Genomic DNA, 16,563 nt, shown 5'->3' on the forward strand with positions numbered 1-16,563 from the left:
TTATCTCCAAATGAAATGACATATGTTTAGTCAAATCAGCCTGTTTCTAAACTTCAAGATCCTTTAAGAAAAAAATATATTTTCTTGTTACTTTCTAAACTTTTTTCTTTGCTTCAACAAGAAATGGCGTGATCGATTTATTTTTCTAACTATAAAAATGAGGTAACAGACACTAAACTCTAATGGATATTTAAATAAAAAATTAGGTATTTTCTAAGGTTATGTCTATATAATGGCAAAACTAAAACTAAAATATACAATTAAGCTTTATGTTTTTAGCATGGCTTTTTTCTAGTGTTAAAATAATCATGCTGTTTTAATGTGAATTATTTCACTAAGAACTCCCCCCTGCCACCCTCAAGCTGAGATATAACAGACAAAGTCAGATGAATTAGTTTTTGTTTTTTTTAAAAAATCTATTATCAGAGCAAGTAATGCCCATACACTGTCCTTGGTAGTTTAGATGATGAGATTATATGGAGTTCATCTGATTCGTTTACTGAATTCTCTGGTGAGCTGTCAAACAACTATAAGATTGGACTTGCAATTTGCTGATTTGAAGTCATAAAGATCTACATATTCTCTGTGAATGATGTGAGAGGTTATGTTGAAAAATGATTTATGAGTGCCTTGCTTTACAGTCTAAAGTTATTCCAATAAAAGTGATACGCTAGTCAAAATGGCATTTGATGTCAAAATTTAAAAGTTCTCAATGTGAAATTAAGCTAATTTAAAAAAGGAAACGCTATACCAGGATCTAGTTGTTAGCTTTGTATAATCAATTCTTTCCTTCATATATTCTTTAAACAAATATTTATTGTGTGCATACCAAAAACCTGAATGAGATATATTTCCCTTCGCCCCCGGCCCCGCCTCCGCTCCGCCCTTGTCGCCCGCCCCGCCTTCTCCGCCAGCCCGCCTGCTTTTCCCTTCACCCCAGGCCCTGACTTCGCTCCTCCCTTCTCCTCCCCTCCCCACCCCCCGCCCCCCCGGCTTGCTTGCTTCTTCGAAGCTTTACTCCCTTCTGCAGCTCTTGGCTTCTTTGGACGCTGTCTTGATATGCAAATCAGCCACCATCTTTGTTGGGTAATTTGCATACTCGTCCTGATTGGTTGATGGGCGTGGCTTGGTTGGTGGGCGTGGCTTAGGTGTAGCGAAGGTACGGTCAATTTGCATATTTGTCTATTATTAGATTATATATATATATATATATATATATATATATATATATATATATAAAATCGCTGTACAAGACCTCCTGTCCTTATACAATACTTGAGCTTTAGGTCACAAAGGTCATTGGTAGTTTTAAACATTTTTGTAAAAAGTGTCTCATTTTTCCTGTTTGATCACATTTTATGCTCTTACTCTGAACTTTGTAGCTTTTAAAAATATATTTTATTGATTTCAGAGAGTAAGGAAGAGGAAGAGAGACAGAAACATCATTGATGAGATAGAATCATGGATCGGCTGCCTATTGCACACCTCCTATTGGGGATCGAGCTCGCAACACAGGAACGTTCCCTGACAGGGAATTGAACCATGACCTCCTGGTTCATAGATCTATGTTCAACCACTGAGCCACACTGACCAGGATTAACTTGGTAGCTTTTTAAGTATTTCACTTAATTCTACTTGAGTAGGTGGTGGTAAATGTATGTACAGCCCCTTTCATACAATATGTTGACAGAACTTACCAGCTAAAGTTCTATGTCACCAAGCTTTGCCTCTTTCTTGTACTTGCATACTCTTACATATTTTTTCTTTCTAGCTAGACATATGGTAAGCTATAACATATGATATATTTAACATTGAAAAAAATCCATCTAGGAAAATATTGCTTTTAAAAGCTAGACCTGCACTACCTAGACTTAAAATATTTAAAACTTATTTATAAGCATTAGTTCTTTGAAAGGAATTTTGTATCTAACCCAATACTAACCATCAGAACATTTTCTATACCATAGTGCAATGTAAAAACAGAGCACAGTCATGTGCTGCATCATGACGTTTCGGTCAGTGATGGACTGCGTATACAGCGGTGGTGCCATAATCACAATGAAGCTGAAAACTTTCTATCGCCTGGTAACATCGTCATAGCCATTGTAATGTAGCACACTGTATTTCTTGCACATTCTTGGTGATGCTAGGGTACAGTGTTTATAAAGTCTACTGTGGTGGCCAGTAATGTCCTAGGCCTTCACATTCACTCACTGACTCACCTAGAGCAACTTCCATTCCTGCAAGCTCCCATTCATGGTACAGGTGTGCCATTTTTAATCTTTTATGCCATGTTTTTACTGTTACAGTTGCCTCCAGTATTCAGTACAGTAAAGTGCTGTACAGGCTTGTACTCTGGGAGCAACTGGCTATCCCATATAGCCCACGTGTGTAGTAGGCTATGCCATCCAGGCTTGAGCAAGTGCACGCTATGATGTTCACGTGACGACAGAATAGCCTAACCACACATTTCTTAGAATATATCCCTATCATTAAGGACACATGACTGTAATTGAATTATTTTTTTTTAAATTGTCTACCACGTGCTACTTCAAGGACTATATACTGTGCAATAGGTATAAATTACTCTACTTGAAAGTTAGCATTGCTGTGTCAGGCTTAAATATTTATGCATATAAACACTTTAAAAGGAAATTTAAAAAATGTTATTCTGTACAGAGTGACATCAGAAAATGTCTCATTAAACTAAAGTCTTCTGTAAAGTAGTTTTTTGAAATCTCCACTGTTTTTAATCTTCTTTTTATCACAGTGACCGCTGACCATTCTCATATATATAAGATTAAAAAGCTCTACTACCCCTGGTCTGAAACCCACAGTGGCTGCTTCTCTTGTCTGTGGGCAAGGGTGTAGTCTTATGAGTGATGTAAACAGAAAGCCCGCAGGACTGATGATTCCATAACATGGCAATCCTATACTGCCTCCACTGGATACGACACTCCATTATGCACAACCACAGAATCACTTTGATAAAAAGTGAAAACCTCAACTTCCCCTTGGTGTGTAATGGCAACAAAAACTCTTATTAAAATGATGAAAATGAAGTGAAAACATGTCAAGATTTAATGCATGTCAAATCGAAATCTCTGATACACCAATGATTTTAAATGAAAAAATTTTTTTTCAAAACTTCTATATTTAGAAATTATATGCCTAGGTGTGAATCCAAAATAAACATGTGTGTATCTATAAAAATTCACTTAGCATTCATTTCAATTTCCTTTTGAATATTATAACATCTTCCATAAACGACAGAGAGATATGTAAGACCCTCAGATTAATTTGTTTTCCATTGTGTGGAACTACAATTCCTATAAAATCCTGACCTTCAGTAGTGGTGTATGGCTCACTGTCAAAAAGTTGTTAAATATATATGCTGGGGATAAAAACATTATGAATACATAATGATCAATAAGTAGCAGGTACCAGCCAGAAAGCATGTAAAGTTAAATGTGAATGGTGTTGAAGGGCAAACATATACTTTCTGGACGTTTCTCAGACTGAAGCACAATCTCTCTCCTACAGTATCACTTTCCATAACTGCTGTCCTTCAGTACTAGGTCAGCTGTCTAGAGTTAAAAGGAATCGCTAATCCTTTCCCCAGATTTCACACTTTCAAGTGCTTTACAATTGCTATCATGTCTTTAAAAATTTTTCTATTTCTTAGGAAAAAGTTTGTAGAACCTTTTACTTTTATATGTAGAAGGAAAATGTTTAGACTTCTCACCATCCTGGTCAGGTCTTCCTAAATACTTGCAAAATTTTCAGGGTTCTTCTTGAGATAAGATATGTAACAGAAAACAAATAAATTGCAAGGGTGGGAAAAGTAGGTTTTTAGTTGTGAGTACACGAAACATGGGTTTATTCTTGTATTGTTGTTTATTAGTTATTGTATTACATATTGTTATGATAAACCTACTTTTGCCCACCCCTGTATATTGTGGGATACAAAAATTGTGTATAACAATTTATCAGTTAAGGACATCTGAACTCACTTTTTCCAGTTTTCAGCTATTATAAACAAAGCTCCTATGAATATGCAAACATGAGTCTTGGGTTGATATATGTTTTTATTGTTTTTTAGTAGATAGCCAGGAGTAGAACTGCTGGCTGGTATGGTAAGTGTACAGCTACAATAATAAAAGCGTACTATGCTAATTAGACAGGACCTTCAGGATAAAGCTGGGGCTGCGAGAGAAGCCCGGGTCCTGGGTGCCAGAGGGAAGCTGGTGCTGGCAGCCGGGAGAAGGAAGGCCTACTCTTGCACGAATTTTGTGCACCAGGCCTCTAGTCTAAATATATAAAAGCCTAAGCAACTGACCAACTGTTCGACCATTTGCCCAGTAGCTATGATGTGCAATGACCATCAGGGGGCAGACGCTACGTCCAGTAGAGAAGGAAGCCTGGTTCCTCGCACTATCGGCCATGGGTTAGGTTGCTGCTGGGGCACTGTCGGCCCCGAATCTGGTTCACCCGCACCCCGGACCCAGAGAGGAGGGAGGAGGGAGCCAGTGGGCATTCAGGTCTTGGGAACTGAGCCTGCAAGAGCGGTCTTGCAATCCGGGACCCCTTGGGGGATGTCGGAGAGCCGGTTTCGGCCCGATTCCCGCAGGCCAGGCTGAGGGACCCCACTGGTGCACGAATCCGTGCACTCGGCCTCTAGTTTTAATTTATAAGAACCTGCCAAACTGTTCCGCAAAGTGGTTATGCTATTTTGCATTCCCGCTGGCAGTGAAGGAATGCTAGAGCTGCTCCACATCCCTGTCAATGCATAGTATCATCAGTCTTTTAAATTTCAGCCATTCTATTGTGTGTGTAGTAGCACCTCATTGGGAACTGAATTTGCATTTCCCCAATGATTAATGACATTGAGCAGCATTTCATGTGCTTAACTGTATATCTTCCTCGGTGAAGTGTCTCTTTAATTGATTTGCACATTTTTAATAGGGTTATATATCTTCTTAATGAACTGTAAGAATTCTTCATGTCTTCTAAATAAGTCTTTTATCAGATAAATGTTTTGCAAATATTCCGTCTTTAGATTGCTTTTTCACTTTCTTAACAGTATTTTCAAAACAAATGTTTAAATTTTTGATGAGTTTACCATTTCGTTCTTTTGTATTTCTTGCTTTTATGTCTTAAAAGATCCTTGATTAACCCAAGATCATTGAGATTTTTGCCTGTTTTCTATAAATTTTATAGTTTCAGCTGCTGCACTTCAGTCTATGATCAATCTTGAGTTAATTTTTGTATAGACTGTGGAAGGAAGGCCAAATTTTGTTGTTTGCTTTTTCTAATGTAGTTATCCAATTCTTCCAGCACCGATTTTTAAAAATATTATAATTTCCCCCACTAAATTACCTTGGGGCATTAGTAAAAAATCAATTGTTTATGTCTATGCAGGTCTATAATGAAACTCCCTATTCTATTCCATTAATCTATATTTCTATCCTTATGCCTAAACCAGACTGCTGTGATTAGTGCAGCTGTCAGGCAGCAAAAGTCCCCTACTTTGTTCTTTTTAAAAAATGTTTATTTCTACCAAAGAAAGAGAGCCTTCGAGATTTTTGTTGAGATTGTGCTTAATCTATAGATTTTGGGGGAAATTGAAGTCTTAACAATATTGAGTATTCTGATCCATAAACATGGAGTCTATTTCTTCACTCATTTAGGTTGTCTTTATTTTCTCAGAATTTTGCTGATATATTCAATATATCATGCCAGACTATCCTTAAGTGTTTTTGCTGTTATTATGAATGCTATTATTTGAACTTTCAATTCTTTGCTGTTGCTAGTATCTAGAAATAGAATTGATTTCTGTACAACAGCCTATCTCCTGTAACCTTGCTTGACTCACTTATCAGTTCTAGTAGCATTTTTTGTAGATTCCATAGAATTTTCTACATATGACCATGTTGTCTGTGAACAAAGTTTTACTTCTTCCTTTTAAAATCTAAGTGTTTTCCATTTCTTATTCTTGCTTCACTGAACAAGCTATGACCTCCAGTACAACTTGAATAGAAGTGGAGAAAGTGGGCATATTTGCATTGTCCTAGTATAAGGGGAAAGCATTTGGTCTTTCATCATTAAATGTAATATTAGCTGTCAGTTCACTTGGGCTGCTAGTTATCACATTGAGGAATTTCCCTTATGAAATTCCGTAGGTTGAATTTCAAACATTAAATCAACCATGCATTCCAAAGATGTCACTTGGTCATAAATTATCATACTTTTATAACTTCCTGATTTCAATCTGCTAAAATTCTGTTAAGGATTTTTGTATCTAAGTTCATGAAGAGCATTGGTATGTAATAATTTTTCTTTTAATGCCTCATTCTGATTTTGATATGGTAACAGAATTAGCACCTATTCTTTTACCTATCTGCTACCTATACCATAATTCAAAACACATTTTTCTCTTGCCCACAAAGATATAACACAAGATATTGAACCAAATTTAGACTACCACTGGCAAAACGCTATCACAGAAGGCTAAATTCTATATCTGAGCATAAATATAAGGTAGTTTTGTACAATCTTGAATCAGTCTGTGAACATCTGGTGATTCCTTTCCATAGGTATACAACCAGTCACTGTTATCTTTTGAACTACATCCTATTATTTTTTCTAATAAATTAATAATTTTGAGTTTAAAATTGTTGTTTTTTTATTTGTTGGGCCAACAAATATGAGGGTCTTTTCAGGATTTCCAAGTAAAGCGTCATTTTAGTATGTTCTAATATAAAAGTCAATTGTGAATAGGAGATAAATCTGCTGATTCAAATGAACTGAATCTAAACTATTTAAATTATTTTTATATAAAAAATGTATATTTCTACCAAAGAAAGGATCTGACAATGAGAACAAAACTTTACTCTAACTTTCTAACTATATTACATTTTGTAAGTTACATTCTTTATTTTATTTTTTTTTAAATTACTTTATTGATTAAGGTATCACATATTTGTCATCAACCCCCCCCCACCCATTCCCATCCCAAACCCCCCCCCCCACGCATGCACCCATCCCCCTGTTGTCCGTGATCACTGGTTAGGCTCATATGCAAGCACACAAGTCCTTTGGTTGATCTATCTCCCTTGTCCCCACCCTCCCCTACCTTCCCTCTGAGGTCTGACAGTCTGATCAATGCTGTTCTTGTTCTTCATTCTATGTTGTTCATCATTTCCCCTAGAGGAGTGAGCTCATGTGATACTAGGAATACACTTATATGATTCTTTAGATTGCTTTTTCACTTTCTTAACAGTATTTTCAAAACAAATCAACCACCAAAAAGATTATAGTTTTTTTTCAAAGTGAAGTTTTTTAAAAATATATTTTTTACTGATTTCAGAGAGGAAAGGAGAGGGAGAGAGACATAGAAACATCAGTCTCAAGAGAGAATCATTGATTGGCTGCCTCCTGCATGCCCCACACTGGGGATGGAGCCTGCAACCCAGGTATGTGTCCTGACTGAGAATTGAACTGTGACTTCCTGATTCATAGGTCAATGCTCAACCACTGAGCCATGCAGGCTAGGCAATTATAAGTTTTTAAATAATTGTTACAACGTTTCTTTTTAGGTTGCACCAGGTAATATTGACATATATAATAAAGACATACTGAGTAGTAAAAATTTAAAGTCAAAAGTCAAAGGAGTCTATAGTAAATGTGCTACTACATATGATGTAGCATGCTACGTCTAGAGCCATTCTGGATTGAACTGTTCTGCATATTACTATACAGAGGTATATAAATAAACAAATTCCTCCTAGATATGTGCTTTGTAGTTAGAAAAATACTAACTACATTTAGTAATTTTTAGATACTCTTTAAAAAATAAATTTTAGTAACCAATGAATGTGATAGCTAAGTTATCAATGAATGAGAAATATAGAACCATACCTATTTTAAATCCTCAGTTTAAAACTGTTCATTAAAACTACAGGTCTAATTTTTGGATCCTAATTTTATATTAATACCTTATGAAGAACTACCACATAAAATATATTCAGTGGATTCAAATATTGTTTTTAATAAGTTAAAATTGAGAAAAGACGCAATTGAGACCCAGGGTTAAATAATTTGGGGGAACAAAGGAGCCTAAAGGTCCCATTTTGATATCGAGATTTTTGCAGAGCTAGGAAATAAGGTATATGCCTTTAGAAGAGGAAAGGAGAATGTTCTCTCACCTCAAGGTAAAAAAAAAGTGGAATGAAAGGTTAGTGTACCAGGAAGAAGAGATAACTAGGGGACAGTGAGGTGAAGGGGTACTTCTTGGAGAGGAAAGAATCTGAAATACGATCTTTAAGATAAGTAGGTTCTAAACAGTATTTTGAACAGAAAAAGATGGCAGAGAGAAAGGCTCACAAAAAAATTCACAAGTCATATTCGAAGGATAATGACTACACTAGTATTGACTGAACCAAACCATGAACATAGGAAGAGATAAGTGATAAGATACGGTGATGAAAGATTTCTAATACCAGGATAGAGAACTTAGATTCTGCCCAGAGTGGAGGGCCATTGAAGGTTTCTGAAGAGAGGAACATGATGTGCAGAATCGCTATTTCTACCCACAGGTTTCATTTGTACTACTAGAGATACACAGAACGAGTCAAAAGCCTTTTCCCATAGCCCTTCATATATGTGAATACTGCTATTGTGTTTGTCCATTAGGGATAAGAACGAGAAGGACAGTTTCAAAAAGGGAGATTGTATTAGCAATGAGGATGACCAGTTGAGAAGTCTTTGGTGATCTGTACAAGGCTTGAAATAACAGCACAGAATTATGAAGAGAAAGGAATGACTATGATTTCATGTAACCACAAACTTTAATGCATATCTTATTTCACTTTTAAATTCACTTTAAATTCTAATGGGCAACTTCAAACCAAGTTCTATACTGATATACGACAGTCCCGAAAGATAATCACATGTACTCTTGCCAATTATTTTCATACTTTCTCAGGACTATGGGTATTCCTGAAACATAAACATAAAAGTTATTGAGGCTGTATTTCTTAAACATTCCCTTCAGCATTAATGGGTACTTTCCAACTTAAAAAAGTCTAAATTCTTAAACTCACGCCTCTGCAACATAAAACATGCTGCAATTAAATCATAATTTACCCTCTTTAGATCAATTAACTCATCAATATTTTCAGAACATTTGGCCATTTAATTTTGATGATAATACTAAAACACTTTCATAATTACACATACTAAATAATGTCCCCTTATGAATCCCTTCATAGCATATTTGGAGAAGTATAAGACATAGCAATATTATATTTAAAAATAAGTACCCTATGACCAAATAAAACAAATTTCGAAGTTTGACCTTAGTTGACTCAAGACTACTTTTAAGTATATTTGTTTTCCAAGCTACAATTTTCAGAACCCCAGGATTGGAGATAAATTTTAAGGTCCAAAAGAATGCACCCTCTATCCTATTAAAGTTGGAAAAGTAATAGTTTACCAAAGTATAATTTTATCAGTCTCTTTAAAACAATAAAAATATTTTTAAAGCATTATTAACCTCAAATCATTCAATATGCTTATCTAAATAACATGTATCATTGAATATATGTATAATCATTTCAATTTACTGTGTAACTGATTTTATTAAGAGGATTTGAGGATGAATGTCTTATTCATTGAGGACATAACTAGAAATTCTATCGTCATAACAATTCTTATTGTATCAGCAATAAGGCACACTAAAAAAGCTCAATAACTAACCACAGTGATTTATACTGTACACTCCTTATCTTCATATCTTTCTAGAATACTATAATTTTTAGTTTTAAATTACATTTGCATGAACTAATTACATTAAAGAAAAATAAAAAACTAAAGGCAAAATTTTAGCATTTAGATAAACTTCTCATTATAATTACATATATCTATAAGTATAATCATAGAAAATTTAAACAAAATATCAAGTAATGAAATTGTACAGATCTGAAGCCACATGTTTACCTGACATTGCCCTTGGTGTTTCTGAGAACTGTTGCAGCAAAATTCTGTGTGACTCCCACCAAGCTGATTCCATCCACTTCTACAATCTGGTCATTGACTTGTATTCTTTGGGAAGAGGAAAAAAATTACCCATATTTAATTTTTACAATAATATATTTCCATCACAATAAATTAGTTGACAAAATACCTGCTTTTTAAGATACTCTTATTGATACAAAATTTGTCTTTTATATATAAACTCAAGATCTTAGTCAAATGCTTAATATTTTTAAAAGATTTTTTTGAAGAACAGAAATAGTCAATACTAAATGAAGAGATTCACTTTATCCAACATCCATATTGCTATCACAATGAGTTGATAACTGTTAATGTATGACATATTTATATCTTTTTTGTCTTTAAAATTACTTAAAACATAACAAATGCATCTTAAATACCCTTTGGGCATCATACCTTGTCCTATCTCTCCTCTCCAAGAAAGAACAACAAGAATTGCAGGGAATCCTTCACGTATATAAATTTATATATGTACATACATAAAGGTGTAGGTGTGTGTGTGTGTGTGTGTATGTGTGTGTGTGTATGTATTTTGTTTAGGAGCAATATACAGTATTAGTGTTGTTTGGTGTATCATGCTTTTAAATTTACATACATGTTATATATATTTTTTTTAATTACTCAAAATGAAGTATTTCAATCATAGAGAAATACAAAGGGAATTAGATAATAAACACTCATGTACCAATATCCAATTTTATCAGATCTTAGTACTGTGCAATATTTGAGTCAGTTTTTTTCTAAATAAATTTATTACAGGAAAGCTGAAGCCCCTTTATTACTTGTCTCATCCTATTCCCTTCTCTGCTTCCACAGAGGTAGGTAACGGTCATACTGATTTTGATGGTTAGCCTTTCTACTGATGTTTTGAAATACAAATAACATATATGCACAAATAGGCATAAGACGTGTACATTTCCAGTTTTCAAACTTCATCATAAATCTCTTTTTCTACAACTTAGTTTGCTTCACTCAACACTATATATGAGATTTATCCATGGTAATAAATACAATTTTAGCTAGTTCACTTTAACAACTATATACTATTATTTTTATGAATATACCAAAATATATTCATCCATTTTGTGCAGATGGACAAGTATATTATTTTAAGTTTTAGCTATTATGAATACCACTGTAATAATCAATTTCGTACATGTCTCTTTACACACGTGTTTCTCTAGGATGTATACCGAGAAGGAGAACTCCTGAGTCAAGGAACAGAGGCTTTTTCAACTTGAACAAACTGTTAAAGTTCAGTTCAAAATGCTTACACCAATGCATATTTTCAGCAGCATTATATAGAAAGGCTCTGACTCTCCACACCCTCACCAACACTTGGTATATTCACACCCTTCACCTACTGCAGATATTGTCCATGTAAAAAGATACACATTGTGATTTTAATTGCATTTCCCTGATTACTTGTGTGGCTGAATGTTTTATCATATGTTTACAAGTCAACTGTTCACTTTTGATCACTGTTAGATCATGTCTTTTACTCATTTTTTGTTGATGTTGGGTTGTGTCTTTTTTTTTTTCTTATTGGTTTACATAAGATGTTTTTCTATATACTGTATAATAACACTGTCTCAATTAGATATGTAGCAAATACTTTTGCCCCAATCTGTAGCTTGTCTTTTTTACATTTCTCTGGAAAACAGTGGTTTTGAGGCAAACAATTTAATGATATATACACATAATTACATTTATAATTTTAACTTTATATTAAGTAGTTTTTGTGTTTTAAGAAATCTTTCTCTGCTTCAATATTATAAAATTATTCTACAGTTTCTTCTAAAGATTTTAACATTTTGTTTCTCTGCATTTAGGTAGATATCCACCTAGATATTATTTTTTTAATATAATGTGTTAGCAATCTGTTTTTATTTTTTCCAAGATATAAACAATCGGCTTAACATTTAATAAAGAGTCTGCTTTTTACTCCACTGATTTGTAATGGTTTTCAAATGTCCATCAACATGGTTGATGGTTCTCTATTAGTTCCTATTTGTCTGTTTGTCTATCTCTGCATACTATATTGCTTCATAACTGGTTTTGACATTTGTTAGGGCAATTTCTTTACCTAGTTCATGGCCTTCAAAAATTCCTGAGCTATTCTTGAGCATCTCTTCATAACTAGTTTTAGACTTACTTGCCAAGTTCTATAAAAACACACACTAGTTGGTATTTTAATAACATTATACTGATTTTTACGATTAATTTATGGAAAACTGGTATCGTTATCACATTGACTCTTCTCATCAATAAAAATTGAGTGCTACTACTATCACCCTAGGTAAATGTTGTGCCATGTGTTAAGAAAAGTTATTTAAAGCTTGGAAATAGGAATAAAAGAAGGGCAACATTTCCTTTCAATGTCATGTAGGTGCATTACTTAACAGGCCCAACGAAGGATAATTTGGGGGAATATATTTTAATTGATTTACTGTTTAATATTGACTAAAAGTCCTAGACATATTGTAGTTGCATGTTAATTTGTAGATGTTTGTCCTGAAAAAAAGTTGAATACTTTTCTTCTGTTAGAAAAGATAATCCCATAGGCATAGTTTATATCTCTGTGGAATATTAACCAGTTTTATATCAAACATATATCATACAGCCTGTGAGTGTCGTATATACCATTTATGTTTGTGTAAGTGTACTCTAGGATGCTCGCACAATGCCAAAATCACTTAATGATGCATTTCTCAGAACATATCTCTGTAGTTAAGTGGCACATGACTATATATTCAACTCTGCATATGCTAAAATGTTACAAAGTTACTATAACTTTGCATTATATTAAAAAATGCGTTCATCCTTGCACTTTAAGAAGTAAAAATAGTGTGTGTGGCTATGGAAAATGATATTTGCTAGTCTGCTAAATTGCTTGCATATGATAGGCAATTATTAAGTTCCTATCTGCCAGTGCAGGTTAAATAGAAGTTAGTTAAGTAGGCCACAAGTTCAAGTTAATATGGATAAGTGAAGCTATGTTAGAAGCAATAGTGACAGAAAAAAAAAATAATTGTGCAGATGAGCTAATGAAATGAATTTTTGTTTTTCCAGAAAAGGGATGGTAGTTAGTTCTAAAGCAAAGTATCCACCAGCTATAGAATATGAATGAACATACTGAAAATACATACAACTTGAGTGTGTATATTAAATTGAGGACGGTTTGAAGAAGTGATTGTTATTTGCTTGAATCTCTTTCCCTGAAAGAGAATAACCTTTCATGCAACCTCACAGAATAGTAACACTGAAAAGCCCTCTCAAGTCCTGGCTCATAATCAGAAGCACAAAAAAGCCACGGGATGAGTCCTGGCAGTAAAAATTAAATGGACAGCTCTCTGCATCAGACCAACCCACAATGAGGAATATGTATAATCTGAATTTTCCACATTTTTCCACAACAGCAGAGAAAATAGCCTGTTTGCCCCTGGAACAGTGACCACTGGAATGGAATGCATGGGAATGTACCTGACTAATCTATAAACGGCATCTAGTACTGGCCATTTCCTCAACAGTTTCCATGTGCTAACAAACACGTGTGCAACACTACTGCTCTTCAGCTGCAGTCTGACATTTCTGATAACCCTCAATTCTGAATCTATAAACCAGTACCAAGGGGGTAAGGCTAATAAAATATATAAGTTGGATTGTTCTAGGATTTTTTAATGTTACTGGGTAGTTATTTACTGACATGACATATTGGGCAAGGGGAAACAAAAACAAAAACTCTACCTCACTGGGCTTATGCAAACAAAGCAACCAACAATGAATGAACGGGAGACCAGCTGGAGCAACAGTAATGGTCAACAGAGTCTTCCCCAAAATGTGAGATAGCGCAGCTCTGAATGCATATGAAAATACATACCTATCAAAGCAGTAATACCCCAACTCGCTCAGGGGGGAATCAAGCAAAATATTTGATTAGAAGAGTGACACAGGAGTGTGTGGCACGGAGGAAACCATGGGCTAATGAATTATGGCAGATGGGCACAATTAAAATGGCAGTTTCCATTCAGGGTTCTCCCAGGCTTGAGGGGCACAGAGGGGCCCAAGGGAGGGCGAGTTTGCGGCAGGGTAATCATAAGAATAAGACTCTTCACCTGTTTTGTATGTTGGTGTTACTGAAAAGATGGTCAAAAACAATTCAAATTATTTGAAAACCAACACTTGAATAAGGATAAATTACAAAGCGCCTTAATTTAACTTTTGATATTCCCCCTCCCCAAACCTGAAAGAACAGTGCTGTAAAATGATGGTATCCAAAAGGTTGAGAAACAACCAGAAGAGACAAAAACAAAGCAGATTGCAAGAACATTTTTAATTTGCCTCTGTAACACAGCATTGTTACCATCTTTTGTCAGTTATCACCCACGTAATTTATTCCACCAGTATTTTCAATTGGGTTATTATGAAATGCATTTTGCTTTATAGGTTCATTAAAGAGGACTGGAGAAACAGTGTGTTAAAGTGTTTTGTGTACAATCATAAAATTTATGGCAGCAAAAACTAATGGTTAATATATTTAATATTATTTTACTATAAAATTAGAATAAAAACAGAAGGTGGAAATGGCTATCATGTCACTCAGCTAAAGTACAAGCTACCCTGTATAAAAGGCAAGGTTGCACAAAGAGAAAGAAAGAAGAAGAAAAAAAAAGAAGGGGGGGGGGGAGAAAAGGGGGAGAGGGAGAAGGAAAGGTAAGAAGAGAAGAAATATAAAAAGAAAAATGTTAGGCCCAAGTAAACATTTCAAAAGTGATTGAAGCACAAGGATTCACTCATTCAACAAATATTTATTGAGCACCCTCTATGTTCCAAGCATCCTTTGAAAATATACAGACAGACATGAAAAGCTTGACAAGAGAAAATTTAGAAACTAGAACATAATATCAAAGAACAAGACGGACTCAAAACTTTTTAACTATACTGGACGACACGGGAGATACATATCCATGGCAGATTTATAAAAGTACTTAAAATGTGGTAAGAGTTCGAGATGTTCGTAAGGGATAAAAGCAATCACAATAAGAAGGCTCTTGTGCTGGGGTAGGAAGGAGGGAGAAAAGAATTTTCTATATATTTTTTAATATCCCTTGAAAATAGTCTGACCAAATCTGAGATTAAATTAAAAGAGTTTCTTTAAATAAGGAAAAGTTATTTAAAAACTAAGGCAAGCTAAAAAGGTATAATACAGACTCTTATCCTTTTAAAGTTAAAAGGAACTATAAAGAACATCTAGCTCTGGCCAGTGTGGTTCAGTTGGTTGAGTGCTGTCCTGTGCACCGAGAGGTCACCGGTTCAATTTCTGGTCAGGGTACATGCCCCAGTTCTGAGCCTCAATCCCCAGTAGGGGCCATGCAGGAGGCAGCCAATCAATGTTTTGATATTTCTGAGGTGGAAGTATGTGCTGATCTCCACAGAACATATTCTTAAACTATATACACCCATGTTTCTGCCCACTTCCTACTATATAAATAGATAAATGGATAGATACCAAGTTAGACATAGATAATAGATCGATCCACCCATTTTCATCAGGTATTCTGCCTACAAATCAGAAAGTAATTCAAGTTTTTAACATTTTCTACATATGAGACACACTGACCTTCTGTCCTAAATAATCAAAAGAAGAAAGCTGAAAAAAAGAAATTCCCAGAAAAGTTTCCTAGATTTTAGTGGTCAAAAGCAGACTAGCTTACCTGCCATCCCGCTGAGCAGCACCGCCTTCTGTTACTGTCTTGACAAATATTCCCAGCTTTTCAAGTCCAGCATCTGCTCCAACACCCATTCCAATAATACTTATGCCAAGTCCATCTTCATCTATGAAAATGGGTAAAGATACAACAATCTAAGTGTTACACTACTCTGCAATTAACTGGTGAGGTCCATTTGTTCCTTTTAATTTTGTTCTTTATGGATTATCACATAGTCCATATCATATATGCTTGCCTTAGAGAAATTTTTTCCTATGCTGGGGAGCAAGGCTGTCAAATGAGAACCCCCAAAGGCTCATGAGTTTAGTTTGTTACTACTGCAGTTAGCTATTTACTGTGATCCCCAAAATAGGTAATAATTTGATTACTGAGTGATTAATCTGCCTAAAAACATGGCCCCTCTAAACAATATAATTTAATATTTTAAGCACAAAAGCATACACAATTAAAAACTTACATATTTTTTATTTGTTTGCTTTGTTTGTTTATATTGGCAGGGTAATAAAATTCTTGATTCAAACTTTCTTTTCCTGAGAAAAGAATGTTCTATTGCCTTTTTAAAACATTTATCTTTATTGTTGAAAGTATTAGAGATGTCCCACATTCTCTCCCATTGACTCCTTCTAGCCACACTCAACCCCTCACCAGGCCTTCACCACACTATTGTCTGTGTCCATGGGTTATGCATATATGAATACAAGTTCTTTGGTTAATCTTTTACCACCCACCCACCTGTGCCTTCTCTATTGTCTTTTAGTCACTCGGAGGCTTGTCTGAT

The 16,563-nt window shown here is 34.8% G+C and overlaps 1 protein-coding gene across 1 annotated transcript in view; it reads right to left on the bottom strand.

Annotated features, from left to right (window-relative positions):
- Positions 1-16,563, bottom strand: part of PPP1R9A (protein phosphatase 1 regulatory subunit 9A) — a 226,291-nt gene that overhangs the window by 78,188 nt on the left and 131,540 nt on the right. The window contains 2 exon segments of the mRNA XM_054726426.1: positions 10,000-10,104; positions 15,771-15,891. Of these exon segments, the coding sequence (XP_054582401.1) occupies positions 10,000-10,104; positions 15,771-15,891 (226 nt within the window).

This window comes from Eptesicus fuscus, chromosome 14 (genome assembly GCF_027574615.1).
Source record: "Eptesicus fuscus isolate TK198812 chromosome 14, DD_ASM_mEF_20220401, whole genome shotgun sequence".
NCBI lineage: Eukaryota > Metazoa > Chordata > Mammalia > Chiroptera > Vespertilionidae > Eptesicus > Eptesicus fuscus.